The sequence below is a fragment of the Papio anubis genome, chromosome X (genome assembly GCF_008728515.1).
Source record: "Papio anubis isolate 15944 chromosome X, Panubis1.0, whole genome shotgun sequence".
Classification (NCBI taxonomy): Eukaryota; Metazoa; Chordata; class Mammalia; order Primates; family Cercopithecidae; genus Papio; species Papio anubis.
In genome coordinates, this window is record NC_044996.1 from 35,007,037 (window position 1) to 35,026,966 (window position 19,930).

General features: G+C 43.0%; 1 protein-coding gene across 1 annotated transcript in view; it reads left to right on the forward strand.

The window, feature by feature from the left end:
- KIAA1210 (KIAA1210 ortholog) overlaps nt 1-19,930 on the forward strand; it is a 53,968-nt gene that overhangs the window by 33,259 nt on the left and 779 nt on the right. The window contains exons 7-11 of the mRNA XM_021932588.2: nt 5,385-5,582; nt 8,316-8,424; nt 12,147-15,350; nt 16,332-16,495; nt 18,816-18,921. Coding sequence (XP_021788280.2) covers nt 5,385-5,582; nt 8,316-8,424; nt 12,147-15,350; nt 16,332-16,495; nt 18,816-18,921 — 3,781 coding nt within the window. The remainder of the gene's footprint in view (nt 1-5,384; nt 5,583-8,315; nt 8,425-12,146; nt 15,351-16,331; nt 16,496-18,815; nt 18,922-19,930) is intronic.

Consider the following 19,930-nt stretch of genomic DNA (forward strand, 5'->3'; position numbering starts at 1 on the left):
GAGAATCTAAGTCTCTTTGTAAGTCTCTAAGGACTTGCGTTATGAATCCGGGTGCTCCTGTATTGGGTGCATGTATATTTAGGATAGTTAGCTCTTCCTGATGAATTGATCCCTTTACCATTATGTAATGGCCTTCTTTGTCTCTTTTGATCTTTGATGGTTTAAAGCCTGTTTTATCAGAGACTAGGATTGCAATCTTTGCTTTTTTTGTCTTCCATTTGCTTGGTAGATCTTCCTCCATCCCTTTATTTTGAGCCTATGTGTGTCTCTGCATGTGAGATGGGTCTCCTGAATACAGCAAACTGATGGGTCTTGACTCTTTATCCAATTTGCCAGTCTGTGTCTTTTAATTGGATGATTTAGTCCATTTACATTGAAGACTAATATTGTTATGTGTGAACTTGATCCTGTCATTATGATATCAGCTGGTTATTTTGCTCGTTAGTTGATGCAGTTTCTTCCTAGCATTGATGGACTTTACATTTTGGCATGTTTTTGCAATGGCTGGTACCAGTTGTTCCTTTCCATGTTTAGTGCTTCCTTCAGGATCTCTTTTAGGGCAGGCCTGGTGGTGACAAAATCTCTAAGCATTTGCTTGTCTGTAAAGGATTTTATTTCTCCTTCACATGTGAAACTTAGTTTGGCTGGATATGAAATTCTGGTTTGAAAATTCTTTTCTTTAAGAATGTTGAATATTGGCCCCCACTCTCTTCTGGCTTAGAGAGTTTCTGCTGAGAGATCTGTTAGTCTGATGGGCTTCCCTTTGTGGGTAACCCGACCTTTCTCTCTGGCTGCCCTTAACATTTTTTCCTTCATTTCAACTTTGGTGAATCTGACAGTTATGTGTCTTGGAATTGCTCTTCTCAAGGAGTATCTTTGTGGTGTTCTCTGTATTTCCTGAATTTGAATGTTGGCCTGCCTTACTATGTTGGGGACGTTCTCCTGGATGATATCCTGCAGAGTGTTTTCCAACTTGGTTCCATTTTCCCAGTCACTTTCAGGCACCCCAATCAGACGTAGATTTGGTCTTTTCACATAATCCCATATTTCTTGGAGGCTTTGTTCATTTCTTTTTACTCTTTTTTCTCTACACTTCTCGTCTTGCTTCATTTCATTCATTTGATCTTCAATCACTGATACTCTTTCTTCCAGTTGATTGAGTTGGTTACTGAAGCTTGTGCATTTGTCACGTAGTTCTCATGTTATGGTTTTCATCTCTATCCGTTCTTTTAAGGTCTTCTCTGCATTGATTATTCTAGTCATCCATTCATCCATTCTTTTTTCAAGGTTTTTAGTTTCTTTGCGTTGGGTACATAGTTCCTCCTTTAGCTCTGAGAAGTTTGATCGACTGAAGACTTCTTCTCTCAACTCGTCAAAGTCATTCTCTGTCTAGCTTTGTTCCATTGCTGGCGATGAGTTGTGTCCCTTTGGAGGGGGAGATGCGCTCTGATTTTTTGAATTTCCAGCTTTTCTGCACTACTTTTTCCCCATCTTTGTGGTTTTATCTGCCTTTGGTCTTTGATGATGGTGACATACTGATGGGGTTTTGGTGTGGGTGTCCTTTCTGTTTGTTAGTTTTCCTTCTAACAGTCAGGACCCTCAGCTGCAGGTCTGTTGGAGTTTCCTTGAGGTCCACTCCAGACCCTGTTTGCCTGGGTGTCAGCAGCAGAGGCTGCAGAAGATAGAATATTGCTGAACAGCGAGTGTACCTGTCTGATTCTTGCTTTGGAGGCTTCCTCTCAGGGGTGTACTCCACCCTGTGAGGTGTGGGGTGTCACACTGCCCCTAGTGGGGGATGTCTCCCAGTTAGGCTACTCAAGGGTCAGGGACCCACTTGAGCAGACAGTCTGTCCGTTCTCAGATCTCAACCTCCATGCTGGGAGAACCACTCCTCTCTTCAAAGCTGTCAGACAGAGTCGTTTGCGTCTGCAGAGGTGTCTGCTGCTTTTCGTTAAGCTATGCCCTGTCCCCAGAGGTGGAGTCTACAGAGGAAGGCAGGTCTCCTTGAGCTGCGGTGGGCTACACCCAATTCGAGCTTTCCAGTGGCTTCTTTACCTACTTAAGCCTCAGCAATGGCGGGTGCCCCTCTGGCAGCCTCGCTGCCACCTTGCAGTTAGATCTCAGACTGCTGTGCTAGCAATGAGGGAGGCTCCATGGGCGTGGGACCCTCCAGTCTAGGTGTGGGATATAATCTTCTGGTGTGCCGTTTGCTAAGACCCTTGTTAAAGCACAGTATTAGGGTGGGAGTTACCCGATTTTCCAGGTGTTGTGTGTCTCAGTTTCCCTTGGCTAGGAAAAGGGATTCCCTTCCCCCTTGTGCTTCCCAGGTGAGGCAGTGCCTCACCCTGCTTCAGCTCTTGCTGGTTGGGCTGCACCCGCTGACCAGCACCAACTGTCCAATACGCCCCAGTGAGATGAACCCAGTACCTCAGTTGAAAATGCAGAAATCACCCGTCTTCTGTGTCACTCACGCTGGGAGCTGGAGGCTGGAGCTGTTCCTATTCGGCCATCTTGGGCGCCCCCCTCAAGACTGTTTTAAATCACATGTCTGAGCTTGAGCTCCATAGTCAGATGAGGAGAATGCTTGATGGTTTTGCTCTTTAATTTTTATCTCTGGTTTGAGAATGGATGTGGGTCTGTGTTTAAACTGATGTCTATAGATTCCTTAGTGAGAGTCGAGCTAACACAGAGAGATCAGTGGCTGTTATTAAGTTTGATGGACTCTTGGCTTAGGCTGTGATTGGAAACAGATAAACTCTGTCCTGCACATACCCAATCTAGAAATTGCCATATTTTTGCTGAGCATGATTTTTCTGTTACGCTATAGAATGAGTTTCACTAAAGTAAACTAAGTATCTTTAGTGTTTATACCACAAGGTTTGGGATGCCAACTGAATTGAAAGGTCTTTATATTTATTAAATATGTGTTTACTTGCCATGTGGGCATCGTAAGTTGGCTTTCATGCAAAGCAAGTTGTACGGTGTTCTTTTAGGGTTTCCAGATTCAGAGACCTCCTTGTTTTTCTCCTTCTACCTTTGGCTGGAGCTAGTGAGGCCTCAGAAAGAATAACTAAAATAATACAGGGAACAGAGGAGCTTGCTCTGATGACATCTCAGAAAAGCAACTTCTGGTGGAAGCCTTTAACATAATCAAGTCACCAGTTCTAAAAACATGTTTTGAGCAACTACTATGTAGTGCTTGTGCAACTACTACAAGCACAGTTGGAGGTACTGTATCCCCAATACAGTAGTACATAGAACAGATAAAAACCCTTCTTCATGGAGTTTATATTGTAATGGGGGACATGGACAATAAGGAAGCTAAATAAGGAAAACGTATAGTATGTCAGACAGCGAGAAAAGTGACAGGGAGAAAAACAATGCAGGGAAGGGGAAACGAAGTGGCTCAAACATTTTAAACAGATTGGCCAGGGAAGACATCACTGAAAAGGTGCCTTTTTTTTTTTTTTAGTCAGAGTCTCTCACTTTGTCGGTCAGGCTGGAGTGCAGTGGGGTGATCTCAGCTCACTGAAAGCTCCGCCTCCCAGGTTGAAGTGATTCTCCTGCCTCAGCCTCCCAAGTAGCTGGGATTACAGGCGCCTGCCACCACACCGGCTAAGTTTTGTATTTTTTGTAGAGACGGAGTTTCACCACGTTGGCCAAGCTGATCTCAAACTCCTGACCTCAGGTGATCTGCGTACCTCAGCCTCCTGAAAGTGCTGAGATTACAGGCATGAGCCCACCACATCCAGCCATGAAAAGGTGGCTTTTGAATCAAAACCTGAAGGAAGTAGGGGAGCTAGCCACATGGACATGGGAGAAGAGCATGCCCAGCAGAGGGAACAGCAGGCACAATGGCCCTAAGGGGAGAGCATGCCTGAAGTGCTTGAAGAACAGCAGACCAGCAGTGTGTCTGCAGCAGGAAATGGCTGGTAATGTGGTCAGGGATAAAAGGAAGACAGATCATGTGAGGTTAGTGGGAGCATAGATGTTATCCTCCAGCCCCAAAAGACCAGAACTATGACACCACTCTGAAGTACGAAAGATGTTCAGAACAATAAAAGAAGAGCTTTTACTCTATACACTGATACCAAATTTATATTTCCAGTACATAACATAATCTAACTAGACGATATCAGGAAGAGGCAGTATATAAATTCATAGATGAAAGTTGCACAAAGAAGTAAAGGAAATCTTGGGATCAATCCTACTTTTGTGTGATTGATCCCACAAAAGGCAACTGTACTATTTCTCTGTCTTCTCCCTGAATCCAAAGCAGAATGGTCTGCAGGATTTATCATCAGCCTGACCAATTAGCACTGTGTTAAGTCCCCATGTACTGGAATGACAGTGTCATCTTCATAACCAAGGTAGTAGCTAAGATTATCATTGCATCAACATACAATGGTGGTGGGAACCATGAAGGCATGTGAAAGCTGCAAGTACCAAGGGGATCCCGGGCACTGTGCAAAACTAGCCTGAAGAGAATTTGGTGGGTAACACAAGTGGAAATTCTGTCTACTTGTTAAATTATAATATATCGTTTGCTACTAGTATCTAGCAGAGACAGTTTACCAGCTGATCTTCAAAGGGCCTTCTGCTAACAGAAATTGAAATCTTCTTAGGAATGGAAAGAGGTCTGGGGAGGCTCTTTGAGATATGGAAAATGCTATGTCCAGAAGCCCAGAGGAGACTATTTTGAAGGTCCTACAGAGGAATTCAACTAGGTGTCCCAGAACCAAATTGTATGGAGATATGGAGGCCAGCCATAATGAGGACGGGGTTACAGGCTCCATCACTATCCCACTGGAAGTTGGAGCATTCAGTTCCCGAGGGTCCTCCCATCAGTCTTGCACCCATGAATTGTCAATATAAATAAAAGGTAGTGTGCTGTCTATGAAAATGCACCTTGCAGACAGGCCCTCTTCCAACCTAATTTCCTCCCTCCACCCAACCCTCCAATATAGAAATCCCAGAGCTCTGCTGGGTTTCACTGATAACTGATTGTGCCTCTCACCCCAGCCAGATGTCCTGTTGATAAGAAGGGGATCTAGGACAAGAGAACAGGCAATCTCTCTGACTTTGCAAACTCAATTAAGTGGTTGTATTCCCATCCCGAGGACAAGGGGGTACCCCTGAAAGTTTTCTAAGCAGAGGAGTAACCCAAACTTCTTCCTGTTTCTTGTTTTCATCTGCAAGGAAACCAGCAAAATTATGGAGCTTACCTCTAATGAATAAGCCTATTGACAGGAAATGTAAGAAAAAGGGACAGTAGTTCATGAAGGATTTCTTCTTTAGGAATTCTTCAGCCAGAAGAATATCCAACTTTTGAGACCAGTAACAGCATACGGATTAACTCGTCTATTTTCTCCCACCTTCTCCAGAGCTTCTCTGAGTTATCATCCGGACCTGATTGCTCACAGTCCTTGACTGCATTTGCCACGCTTGCCTCTACCAGCAGCACCCAGCTGCCCATTGGTTTCAGCACCCCAGCCACCACCGAGGGCTGTTTGGATTCTTCAGCTGCTCGCCACAAGATGACTTTAAATCCCCGCAAACAAAAGAAGAACCTTCAAGTGATTGTAAGTCCTTCAAGAGACAGGGCACTAAACTCCTGTATAAGAAAAGATGAGTTCCAACCTTTGCAAACTACTACTAGGGAAATAGTATGGTGTAGGAGACTCATGCCCTAAGTAAGCTTGGCAAGGTCAAGGGTGCTGTCCTGAGCTTGACACCCGCAGAGGGGTGAGCAAGCTTGCATCTATTGGGTGTGGTTTCCTATCCATGTGGAACTCATATTAGAAGGGACTAAAATGAAGCAGAAACAGTGAATGATTTAAACCCCCATAAACTGCTTATTGGGTTAACATCTGGGAGTTCACTCAGCCTTATTTGTAGAGAATATTGAACCCTAGCCCAGATTAGGATTCTTTCAGTTATTAATCAGATGAGACTCATGAGTTACAAATTGCAGCACTATTCCACTTATTTGGAGGTCAAACTTTCAGCAACCCTAAACATACAGAACTTAGTTGTTAACCCATCCAAAGATCTCCAAATAGATGCCACATGACTTTCTAGGAAGCAGATCTACTGTGTTAAAAACATGGCCACAGATCAGACTCAGACCTGACAGCAAAGAGAAGTGACAGCTGATAGCAGAGAGAACGACGGAAATAATCTGGGGCCCTTTAATATAGGGCTTTGCCCACCTCAATATGTCCTTCAGGGTCACACTATATCATAGTCCAATGTAATAGATCATTTCGTTATTTGTCCAAGTCATCTAGAAAAAGTAGATTATTTTCCGTGATCCCCGTTTAAAAAGATAGAGAAATAATGCTTTTGGAAAAGGCTTTTAGTAAAAGTTAAGGATTAGGGCCAGGTGTAATGGCTCATGCCTGTAATCCCAGCACTTTGGGAGGCCAAGGTGGGTGGATCACCTGAGGTCGGGAGTGCGAGACCAGCCTGACCAACATGGAGAAACCCCATCTCTACTAAAAATACAAAATTAGCCAGGTGTGGTGGCGCATGCCTGTAATCCCAGCTACTCGGGAGGCTGAGGCAGGAGAATCACTTCAACCTGGGAGGCGGAGGTTGTGGTGAGCCAAGATCACGCCATTGCACTATAGCCTGAACAACAAGAGCGAAGTTCCGTTTTTGTTTTGTTTTGTTTGTTTGTTTGTTTTTAAAGTTAAGGATTAAAAAGTGTTAGTGTTTAGTGTTTAAAAGGATGTGTCAGTTGGCTATAAAACTCACTTTGATAAAAAACTGAATTCGCCAGTGATTCTGGGCTGAAGGGAAGAGACTGTAAATCAGAGGTGAAGAGACTAAAAGATTGTATAGTACAAACATTTTACAGGGAAGGGCGTTAAAGCACAAATAATTTCAGATACTTACCCAAAGTCAAGTAGTGGCAGAGCTAGGGCCAGAATTCAGTCTTCTGACTTCCCGCTCAGCACTTTTTTCATCCCACCATCTTGCCTCTAGCTTAGGCATCTCAATTTCACTTTAGGTTGTAGACAAAATACGAGTTGAAAGAACAGGTGGAGGAGCAGAGGGGCAGAGGGAAGCCCTCTGGTGGCCTTGAGAGGACCTTCTTAGTTTGGTGTCAAAGAAGGGGTGACCAATTACGAGGTGCCAAACCCTATACATGCATTATGCCCTGAATACCTCACAACAAACCTGGGAGATGGGGAAGGTTGGCTGAGGGAAGCAGTATGACCCTTCTAACTTTCTTCTTTCTGTATAGCCTAGTTGAGAAAAAGCCTGGGCGTTACCCTCTGAGAAGGCCAGAACATCCGCTTCTTCCCTGTGACTCTCTCCCTGTCATGTGGATGAATATAAAAAAGATCCAGGATCATTTATGACACAGGGACTACTACCACTTTCTCCCTGCTCTGTAATTTCTTAGATCTGCAAGTCCCACAGGAGGTTTCTCCTGGTCTCTTATTTATCGATGTAGACACAGTGATTCAGAGAATAACTTGCCCAAGGTCACACAGCAAGTAAATGATGAAGAGATTTTGAATCCAGCCCAATCTGACTACATTTTCTCAAAAATAAATTATTATGAGCTGTGTCTGTTTGCACAGGTACTTTGAGTGGGAGTGTAAAGAGTTGTATGTTTGTCTTTACATGTATGACATAAAGGCTTACACTAAGCAAATTCCGGACACTGTTCAGTGCAGTGCTACACTGACATTTCCAGAGCTGTATTGTAATCATCAGAAAACCTTGTTTATGCTAAACCAACTTCAGCCCATCCAGTGTAAGGGCTGAACCTTTCAGCTTTTTCTCCTTTCCCTCCCAACAAAACCCCAATTCTTTTTCTTCTTTTGATCTGGAAAGAGATAATTCATGCTTTCATTAAATTCCCTGAAAAGAAGCCAAAAAGGATTTGAATTTAGCTCACAGGTCTGGTGAAGCAAATCTGAGAATCCCAATATGGCCGAGGGCATGACTGTTGTCAGACCCAACGACCCCATTTTCAGATTCGTGACCTTCCAGTGTGGTTCAGTCATTTCCAGGGTATTTTAGAGAGATCCCTGCAGTGTGTCACTCAGACATTAGAAACTCCAAACCTGGATGAACACTTACAATAGGTAAAATGATCCCCAAGGATCTCTTGGTGGAAACAATTCCATTAAGAAATCCCTGGAAATATCTCCATTGAAATAACGTCCATCTTTAATGGTATTGTTACACGCCCAGCATCAAGAACTATTTTTCCTGATGCTTTTTCTTTGGCAACCATGCAGAAGTGGTTGGAAAGCACCTCAGTAGGATTCAAGCTCTTTCTTTTCCTGTTTCAGGTGGAACCAAAGCAGGAGGAGCCAAACCTTCCATTGGTTTCTGAAGAAGAAAAGAGTATAACCAAACCAAAAGAAACCAACCAAAAGAAGCTGGGAACGGACAGTGCAGGTTAGCATATCTTCACCCTCACTCAGAAACATGTATGACAGACTTCATTACACAGTGCTACGTTGATAGGAGCTGTACCCAAGAATTACCTAAGACTGCTGCCCTTGGTCTTCAGAGAGCTTTCAATTTTATATGCAGAAAATGTGGTCCAGGCCTCTCCATCTAAACTGCCAAAGTAATATAATTGCCACTTGTGTGGGGTTCAGGTAAAGGATCATACCTGGATTCTTATTTTATCTAAATGAATTTCCAACAAGAGAGGTGTTTTGTTTGTGAATTTGTTTCATCCTCTCTGAGGCTAACGTACATGCTGAGTTCCTCAGTGAGCCCAGATACGGGAGGACAGTCACTGATTTCCCTTCAGCATTCTTCCTCAGCAAAAGAACCAGAAAGGAATAACATAATTGGCCAAAAAATCATTTTTTAAAAGTTGCCTTTCTCTTCCTGTAGAGAGAAAATGACTTTCTTAATAATGATACTATTGCCCACATCCATGGACAAAGAGGGGTTATGCAGCTGCAGACAGATGTCCTTGGCAGCCAACACCTATTAAATCGCCAAACAACAAATATCACCAGAGTGAAAATCTCTCTGTATGTTTATGCTTGTGCATATGTTGATGCTGGCTCCAGCTGATGGCAAGCTGATTTCAAGCAATATTTAATAAAAAATCCAGTTCCTCAAATTAAGTTGAACAGTTATGTTACGTTTTTGCCACAAAAGATTTCACATGTGGGTTCAAAGACAGGATATTCCTAAACACATTTTCCCATGAAAACTAAGAAAACCACAAAACTCTCCAGAAAAAAAAAAAAGAAAGAAAAAGGAAGATTAGATGAGTACTTAAAAAAAAAATCTTTTTGAGCTTTATTTTTATTTATTTATTTACTTATTTTTTTGAGATGGAGTCTCACTCTGTCACCCAAGCTGGAGTGCAGTGGCGCGATCTCAGCTCACTGCAACCTCCGCCTCCCTGGTTCAAGCAATTCTCCTGACTCAGTCTCCCTAGTAGCTGGGACTACAGGCACCCGTCACCACACCTGGTTAATTTTTTTGTATTTTTAGTAGAGACGGGGTTTCACCGTGTTAGCCAGGATGATCTCGATCTCCTGACCTCGTGATCCACCCGCCTCGGCCTCCCAAAGTGCTGGGATTACAGGCGTGAGCCACTGCACCCAGCCTTTGAGCTTTATTTTTTAATAGTTGTCTCTTTTACACACAGAGGATAGAACTGAGTCAGTATCCATGGGGGCAGATACTTTAGTTGATTTTCCATATCATGGAAGTTGTTTGGAGCACAGTCAGCTATTCTCAGCGCTGTATGCTGGATATGAAACTACCAGATGGAGCTAGGGATGCAGCAGATAGTGAGGGAAGAAAGGCAGCGAGGGGCCCTTCCATCTGGGGATCAAAGAGAGTTCCTTAGAACTAGAAGAAAGGAGAGGAGTAATCTGTACGACTACTACCTTGTGCTTGACCTGAAGCCTGTGGACCAATGCAATTGTTAAGGCATTCCAAGAATTTCTTTGCATGTATATTACATATGATTGGTTTAAAAATGTTTTTATTTCAATAGCTTTGGGGGTACAAGTGGTTTTTGGTTACATGGATAAATTGTATAGTGGTGAAGTCTAGGATTTTAGTGCACCTGTCACTCGAGTAATGTACATTGTATACATTATGTAGTTTTTCATCCCTCACCCCCTCCTACCCTTCCCACTTTCTGAGTCTCCAGTGTCCATTATACCATTCTGTATGCCTTTGCATACCCATAGCTTAGCTCCCATTTATAAGGGAGAACATGTGGTATTTGGTTTTCAATTCCTGGGTTACTTCACTTAGAATATTGGCCTCCAGTTTCATCCAAGTTGCTACAAAAGACATTATTTCATTCTTTGTTATGCCTGAGTAGTATCACATTTTCTTTAGTTGATTTTCCATATCATGGAAGTGGTTTGGAGTGCAGTCAGCTATTCTCAGCGCCATATGCTGGGTATGAAACCACTAGATGGAGCTAGGGATGCAGCAGATAGTGAGGGAAGAAAGGCAGCGAGGGGCCCTTCCATCTGGGGATCAAAGTGAGTTCCTTAGAAAAGTACTAGAAGAAAGGAGAGGAGTAATCTGTACAACTACTACCTTGTGCTTGACATTTTCTTTATCTACTCATAGGATGATGGGCACTTAGGTTGATTCCATATCCTTGCAATTGTGAATTGTGCTTCAATAAACATATGTGTGCAGGTGTCTTTTTGATATAATGACTTCTTTTCCTTTGGGTAGATACTCAGTAGTGGGATTGCTGGATTGAATCATAGATCTATTTTTAGTTCTTTGGGAAATTTCCATACTGTTTTCCACAGAGTTTGCACTAATTGACATTCCCACCAGCAGTGTGTAAGTATTCTCTTTTTATCACATTCATCCCACCATCTATTGTTTTTTGACTTTTTCATAATGGCCATTCTGGCTGAGGTAAGATGATATCGCATTGTGTTTCAATTTGCATTTCCCTAGTGATTAGTGATATTGAGCATTTTTCATATGTTTGTTGTCCATTTGTATATCTTCTTTTGAGAACTGTTTATTCATGTCCTTTGCCCACTTTTTAATGGATTATTATAGTTTATTGTCACCTGGCTTCACTCTTTCTGTTAAGTTCCTGTGTTGCTTCTTGGAAAAAGCTCACAGCAAGAATATCTACATACTATTTTGTCTTTCCAAGTGGGAGAGACACGCTAACAATGTCTCCAATCTGCATCTTGGAAATAAAAACAACTAGGATTGTTTTAATATGAGGGTAGAAAAAAAGAAGAAAAAGGGGCCATAATCTTGCCTCCCAGATAACTCCTATTGACCCTTCTTAAAAGCAAAGCAATATGGCCGGGCACAGTGGCTCATGCCTGTAATCCCAGCACATTGGGAGGCTGAGGCAGGCGGGTCACAAGGTCAGGAGTTTGAGACCAGCCTGACCAACATGGTGAAACACCGTCTCTACGAAAAATACAAAAGTTATCCGGATGTGGTGTCATGTGTCTGTAATCCCAGCTACTCAGGAGGCTGAGGCAGGAGAATTGCTTGAACCTGAGAGTCAGAGGTTGCAGTGAGCCGAGATCGTGCCACTGCAGCCTGGTATGAGGTATGAATTCAAAGTGTGAAATTTGTCTTTTGGGTAGAGTGTAAAATAGAGTCATAATTAATTTTCAATTTCACTCCAGCCTGGGCGACAGAACAAGATTCCGTCTATTAAAAAAAAAAAAAAACCCAAAAAACAAAAAAACAAAAAAACCAAAGCAATACATGCACATGATATGAAATTTCAAGTAGTTCAGATAAATATTATGTAGAAAATAGAAATGCTAATTAGAAAGTAAAAAATTCCATTCCTCCTTCCCTAGTCAGTTTCTCCAAAGGTAGTCATTGTTACAGGTTCAAAATTTGCCTTCTGATGTGTCTCACACTGAATGGTGGACCAGACTATTGGTAAAAAGGTGATAAGCCAACCCTGGAATCAGTTTCTAGAGCTAGGATTTCTCTTTGGCTTAAAAACGTCCAATTGCAGAAACCTAATAGTGACCAAGTTGCCCTCTGTCTTCCGAATAGCTGCTTCCTCATACTAGGAAATTCAGTAGCAAATAGGTACCATTGGGCCAGGGCACAGTATTCTTATTTTAGGAAGTCAAAGTCACATGTATTTCTCCTTTCCTTATTTCTGTTTGGTGCAGATTCCTCAAGCCAGGAACAGAACAACAAAACTGAGATGTATGATAAGAAGACAACAGACCAGGCTCCAAACACTGATGCTTCTGGGAGTCAGAGCTATCCAATGTCAGCAGCATATGGAAGAAGACAGAGAAGAAAAGGAGCAAGTATTTCAGGATTGAGTGAGTGTGAATTCAAAGGAAGAAGCCTTAAACAATCCAATGAAGGGTATGGCCTGGGCGATAGAGCTGGGTCTTCGCCTACCAATAAGACTGCCAGGAATGTCCCTTTCTTGCACTTGTCCTTGGAGAAGGACAACATGGAGCAGCCTACAACTCCACAACCAGAAACCACTACCCCTCAGGGGTTGCTTTCAGATAAAGATGACATGGGAAGGAGAAATGATGGCGTAGATTTCGGATCCAGAAAAGCATCAGCAGCACAGCCCATACCTGAAAACATGGACAATTCCATGGTTAGTGATCCACAACCATACCATGAAGATGTGGCTTCTGGAGCTAAGAAGACAGAAGCCAGAGCTTCTCTTTCACTGATGGTAGAAAGTCTTTCTACAACCCAAGAGGAAGCCATTCTCTCAGTAGCAGCAGAGGCTCAGGTGTCTATGAATCCTTCTCATATCCAGTTAGAAGATAAAGAAGCTTTCAGCTTTGATTCACGAAAGGCCCAATCCAAAATGGAGTCAGCCCAGGATGTTCAAACTATCTGCAAAGAAAAGCCTTCTGGAAATGTTCACCAGGCCTTTACAGCAAGTGTTTTGGGTATGACAAGTACTACCGCCAAAGGAGATGTTTATGCCAAGACTCTGCCTCCCAGAAACCTTTTTCAGTCCTCAAGGAAGCCTGATGCTGAAGAAGTCTCCTCAGATTCAGAGAATATTCTTGAGGAGGGGGATGGTTCTGAAGAACTGGCTCATGGTCACTCTTCCCAGTCCTTGGGGAAGTTTGAAGATGAACAAGAAGTCTTCTCAGAATCAAAAAGTTTTGTTGAGGACTTGAGCAGCTCTGAGGAGGAGCTGGACCCCAGATGCCCCTCCCAGGCTTTAGAAGAGCCTGAAGATGAAGAAGTCTTCACAGAATCAAGCAGTTATGTTGAAAAGTACAACAGTTCTGAGGATTGCAGCAGCTCAGAGGAAGACCTGCCTCTCAGACACCCTGCTCAGGCCTTGGGAAAGCCCAAAAACCAACAAGAAGTCTCCTCTGCTTCAAATAATACTCCTGAAGAGCAGAATGCTTCTACACAGCAGCTGCCTTCCAGATGCCCTTCTCAGCCCATTATGAGTCCTACTGTTCAGCAACAAGTCCCCACCAGTTCAGTGGGCACTTCTGTAAAACAGAGTGGTTCCGTGGAGCCAATCCCTCCAAGACACCCTTTCCAGCCATGGGTGAACCCTAAAGTGGAGCAAGAAGTTTCCTCGTCTCCAAAGAGCATGGCTGTTGAAGAGAGCATTTCTGTGAAGCTTCTGCCTCCTAAACTTCTTTGCCAGCCCTTGATGAATCCTAAAGTTCAACAAAACATATTCTCAGGTTCAGAGGATGTTGCTGTTGAGAGAGTCATTTCTGTGGAGCCACTGCTCCCCAGATATTCTCCTCAGTCCTTGACAGATCCTCAAATCTGGCAAATCTCAGAAAGCACAGCTGTTGAGGAAGGCACTTATGTGGAGTCGCTGCCTCCCAGATGCCTTTCCCAGCCCTCGGAGAGGCCTAAGTTCCTAGACTCAATGAGTACTTCTGCAGAATGCAGCAGTCCTGTGGCGCCAACACCTTCCAAATACACTTCCCAGCCATGGGTGACCCCTAAATTTGAGGAACTGTATCAACTCCCTGCACATCCAGAAAGCACTACTGTTGAAGAGGACATTTCTAAGGAGCAGCTGCTTCCCAGATATCTTTCCCAGTTTACTGTGGGAAATAAAGTCCAGCAACTGTCCTCAGATTTCGAGAGGGCTGCTGTTGAGGCAGGCATTTCTGGGAGCCCAGTGCCTCCCCAATACGCTACCCAGTTCTTAAAGAGGTCTAAAGTTCAGGAAATGACCTCACGTCTAGAGAAAATGGCTGTTGAAGGCATTTCTAAGAAATCACGGATTCCCAGGCGTCCAACCCAGTCATTCGTGAAATTTATGGCACAGCAAATCTTTTCAGAGAGCTCTGCTCTTAAGAGGGGCAGTGAAGTGGCACCTCTGCCTCCCAATCTTCCTTCCAAATTTTTGTCGAAGCCTAAAATCAAGCACCAAGTTTTCTCAGATTCAGGGAGTGCTAATCCTAAGGGAGGCATTTCTTCAAAGATGCTACCTATGAAGCACCCTTTACAGTCCTTGGGGAGGCCTGAAGACCCACAGAAAGTTTTCTCATGTTCAGAGAAAGCTCCTGGGAAGTGCAGCAGTTTTAAAGAGCAGCTGTCCCCCAGACAGCTTTCCCAGGCCTTGAGGAAACCTGAGTATGAGCAAAAAGTCTCCTCTGCTTCTGCCAGCTCTCCTAAAGAGTGGAGGAATTCTAAAAAGCAGCTGCCTCCCAAACATTCTTCCCAAGCCTCAGATAGGTCTAAATTCCAGCCACAGATGTCATCAAAGGGCCCAGCAAATGTACCTGTAAAGCAGAGCAGCGGTGAGAAGCACCTGCCTCCAAGTAGCCCTTTCCAGCAACAGGTTCATTCAAGTTCTGTGAATGCTGCTGCTAGGCGATCTATTTTTGAGAGCAATTCTGACAACTGGTTCCTACAAAGAGATCAAGCTTTTGCAAACAAAACCAATAAATTCAGCCAAGGTTCCAAACACCCCATAAAGAGCATCCCGGCCCCTGCTACCAGACCTGGGAAGCTCACCACTGCCCCTGCTGGGCAAACATCCACTTCTGGGGACATTTGCTCTAAGAAAGAAGATCTTGAGAGTGGTGATGGTAATAATAACGAGCATGCAAACCTATCCAACCAGGATGATATTGAAAAGCTTTTTGGGGTTCGACTGAAAAGAGCCCCTTCCTCACAGAAGTATAAGAGTGAGAAACAAGATAACTTCAACCAGCTTGCTTCAGTGCCCTCGGGCCCAATTTCATCCTCTGTAGGCAGGGGGCATAAAATCACAACAAGCACTTCCCAGGGGCTCCTGGAGGCTGCAGGGAACCTCACCAAAATATCTAACGTTGCAGAGAAGCAACAGAGCAGGCCCAAATCTGAAAGCATGGCCAAGAAGCAACCTGCTTGCAAGATCCCAGGTAAGGCTTTTATCTCTCCAGATGGCAAGTAGATATCACGTGGAAAGAAGAACTGGAAAGCAAAGCCTTGAATGGGCATTAAAGTCTATTCTAGCCTTGCTTACTGAATTGTGGCTTTGACAGGGCTGGCTTATGGGTCTGGGAGCAAAATAGTGCCTATTCTAGATTTAATAGATTTGGAGGTAGTTAATTTTGAGTCTTCCCTTTCCCAATGGGGTCCCCCTCTGGACATCCATCTACATTCCACAGTAGACACATGACCATCTCCCCATTCCCTCTTCCTCACCCTCTGCACACGTTACGTTTGGATGGAATTTTATGCTTTTCTCAAAATACGTTTACATGCATTAAGCCCCTCTCTAACACCATGTGGATTTTTAAAGCCAACTCATTAGTAGAACATTATATTCAGTCTCTCAGCCTGAAATCTTAATTTGCCATAAATGTCTCTTCGCTCTAGAGCTAGGTGATCTTTTGGGCACTAATGTCTCCCAAAACCTTTGGACTTTCACACTCCATCCTTGGGAAAGTCTTTTATATTCCTGTAACCACACTTATGTAACCACACACTTGTAGGAGGGACTATGAAGTAACAAATACTCTAAGATTTTTCTAGGAGTTAGAGGAATGGCATCAATGGCCTGAGCCTCTGGCATCCTTGGGATTTTCCCAGCCCACCCCTGGCAAGCGTTGTCCTACCCTGATTTGCAGATGAGACGAGGGATGGACGAGGGAAGGGTCCAGTAAAGGGACAGGATGCCCACTTTTAAGTACAGCTTCTTTACTACCCAAGGAATTCCTGCCTTGCCAAGTTGTAGGGAGGGCCCCCAAAAAGGGGGGCCTTCTCTGGTTGATATCTGTTTATTTTCCTTTGGCAATTAACAAGGGTCCCATTTGGGATATTATTGTGGGTAAGCCCCAGCCAGGCTCAAGACCCTGCCTGCCTTGCTTCAGTTCTAACTCCTTTCATTTCTTTCTCAGGAAAGCCTGATGGTCAACAGTCAGATTATGCTGTCTCAGAGCCAGTTTGGATAAATATGGCAAAGCAGAAGCAGAGGAGTTTCAAGGCCCACATTCCTATGAAAGAGCTGAAAACTAAGAGCAGAGCTGGAGCCAATGCTGAGCCTAAGGAGCCTAAATATGGGGTAGGACCTGGGGTAGCCAAGAAAACACTCCAAAAAGGTTGCTGGAATCACTGATTAGGCTTCTATTGGGAACTTTGTGGACATGCAGCTCCCCCTCTCTTTGGGAGCATTAATCAAGGCAGGAGGAGTCTTTAGGGAAAGACTTGCTTTGCATTTATACAAATATGCCCTGCTTTTATGCTCTTAAAGGGTTTGTGCAGGCCAGGTGTGGTGGCTCATGCTTATAATCCCAGCACTCCGGGAGGCCAAGGCAGGTGGATTCCTTGAGCTCAGGAGTTCAAGACCAGCTTGAGCAACATGCTGAAACTCCATCTTTACTAAAAATACAAAAACATAACTGGGTGTGGTGGCATGCACTGACATTCCCAGCTACTGAGGTGGGAGGCTGAGGTGGGAGGATCGCTTGAGCCTAGGCATGGAGGCTGTAGTGAGTCAAGATCACGCCACTACACTCTAGCCTGGGTGACAGAGCGAGATCCTTTCTCAAAAGTGCATGTGCGTGTGGGGGGGTGTTGTGTAAAGTCATGAATATAGAATCTACAAAACAAATCCTGCCCTCAATATTCTAAAGCAAGGTTCCACAAAATTGGTTGAGAAATAAGGAGTAAGTCATTTAATTTAATTTTTTATTTTTTATTTCCATAAAAAAGGAAATTTTTTGTTTCCATAAAAAAGGAAATTCTTTATTTCCATAAAAAAAAGGTTTGGGGGGAACAGGTGGTATTTGTTTACATGAGTAAGTTATTTGATGGTGATTTGTGAGATTTTGGTGCACTGTAACCCAATTCATAGTATTTTATCCCTCACCGCCTTCTCACCCTTTCCTTCAGAGTCCCCAAAGTCCATTGTAACATTCTTATGCCTTTGCATCCTCATAGCTTAAAAAAATACCTAAAGGTAATAACTGGGGTAAGAGTTGAGTGATTACCTTTACAGATATTTTATGCCTATCTATCTATCTATACACATGTTTATAAATGGAATCAAACTATAAATACTGGTTTTTTTTTTTCATTTAACATTTTATTTCTGGGCACTTTTCCATATTAGTACAAAACAAGTTCCCTTTCTGTGTTTGATGTTTGGATTTCTACATATTGATTTGGTTTGGTGTGGCACCTACCTGTAAGTTATAAAATGTGATGTGGTAAACTAGGCTAACTACCACATGTGGATAAGAGCTGATGGGATGATGCCTTTCTCCTCTTATCAAACCTGCAGAAAACTGACTCAAGGAAACATACCAGATTCACATATCAAGAGATATGTCTAAGCTCCTATACTTTTAAGTGCTTATTAAATTTGTTGAAGGACCATGCAAGGACCTGTGTAACTCTTTGCTTTAAAGGTCTTTTCTTTTTCATCGTTAGTATTTACACGAGGACAGGATCACACAGGGGTAAAGTCCACCTTTATTAAAGCTTTTTTTTTTTTTTTTTTTTTTTTGAGACAGGTTCTCACTGTGTCATCCTAGCTGGAGTGCAGTGGCACAATCACAACTTACTGCAGTGTCAACCTCCCAGGCTCAATTATCCTTCCCCTTCATCCCCGCCATAGTAGCTGCGACTATAGGCACTATAGGTATGCGCCACCATGCCCAGCTAATTTTTAATTTTTTTGTAAATATGGGTCTCACTATGTTGCCCAGGCTGGTCTTGAACTCCTGGGCTCAAGTGGTCCTCCTGCCTGAGCCTCACAAAGTGTTGGGATTATAATCCACTGCTCTCAGCCTGATTAAAGCTTTTGTCAGGAGAGATACATTAGTGTATATAAACTCACTAATTTAGACCAATTATGAAGAGGTTAATTTGAAAAGAATAAACTGCAGAATTTTGGAAAGACCTACAGGTATATTACTTTCTAATGTGAGAAATGTTTCAAGTCATATGTCAGCTAGTTTTGAAAAGTAGAAATCTTATGGAACTCACTTGAATGAATTGATCAGATTTGTTTGCAACTACCATGTTCTGTTAGCTTGCTGTTAAGTGTTGGTAAAGTGCTAAGGAAAAGGTTGTTCTCAAGTTAAATAATTCTCTTCTTAACCTGCTTTCACTATTTGTAAAATTAAACAGCTCTTTCCTTCTGGTCTGAAAGGTGATAAACTTGAGCCAGCTTAGGTTTTGTGAACCTAAATTTCAAGCCAAAAGTCTCAATGCTATTTCTCTCCTTATCTATCTATATATCTCTAATCTTTCCTTTTGGATACTGTTAAACTCATAGTACCCAGGACAGGGCTTGCACTCTATGGTCCTCTGAATAAGCAATCTGCCATTTTAATGTCAGAACTTACAAGCTTTCTGTTTTCATTTTTGTATTAAAGGGAGCTGGCCCTGAAAATGAAAACCAACCTAAAAAGATTTCCACTTCCAGTGTCCATAAACAGGAGAAGAGAGCACAGATGAAGCCACCTAAGCCTACAAAACCAGGTAAAAGCATACATCCCGACCTCTCGGAAAACAGCCCTGGCAAAATGTTGTGAAACTTTTGCAATTTCAAGCTCAGGTAATACTTGTCTCTTACCTCCCAAGTCAGCTTAATGGTTTCTTGCGTGGCTCTTTAATTAGATACAGCTTATTTTAGAAAAATCTAATTATTTTGACTAATACAAGTCCAGTGTATAACTTTCAGAGGGTCTTCCAGTCTTTTGCCTCATCAGAGAAGCTGTCTAGGCACAAAACTGTGGTCACTCACTGAAACATTCTTCTGGTTGGGTATGCAAGAGGAAAGTACCGAGTCACTTTCCAGTTCATAGCAAAGCGGTGTTTTCTCACTTTCTACATCCCCAACGAAACTGTTGAAAATAATTCACTCTAAAGGCCCAATGATATTCAATTGTTTTTAATTATTTAGAAGGCTTGTTTAAGCCTCTCTGTATTCTGAGCAGGGATGTGTAAGTGGTGAGGAAATGTTGACAGCTGAGAGGAATACTCTGCTGGGATATAATAAAATGTGATCTCACCAGAAAGAGTTGTGTGCTAGAGAGAATTTTTTCAGCAGGAGCAGGGGAGTGGAGGATGGATTTATATTGAACCATCTTTGTCCTCTCCCTTAATCCCGTTCATGAAGAAATTAGACCAGGAATTCAGGAACCCATTTTCTGGCCATGAAATAGCAGCAGCTGACTTGCTCACAGCTTTTAATGGCCTCATGGGCACTATACTCCTATCAAGTGAATCACAACTGTCACTGTGCATCAGAATCACCTGGTGAGTTTTTAAAAAAATTACAGATGGTCCTGGCTCCATCCTTAGAGATTCTAATTCATTTGCTTCAGGAAACGGCACGGGTATTGGCGTTTTTTAAAAGAGCCCTAGGTGATTCTAATGTGTAGCCAGGATTGAGAACCACTGGTTGAGTCTAAGTCACTAAGTCAATTGACGATAAGCAGGATGAGGGAGGGAGTGGAATTAGGAGTAGGGAGGTAGTCTGCTTGGC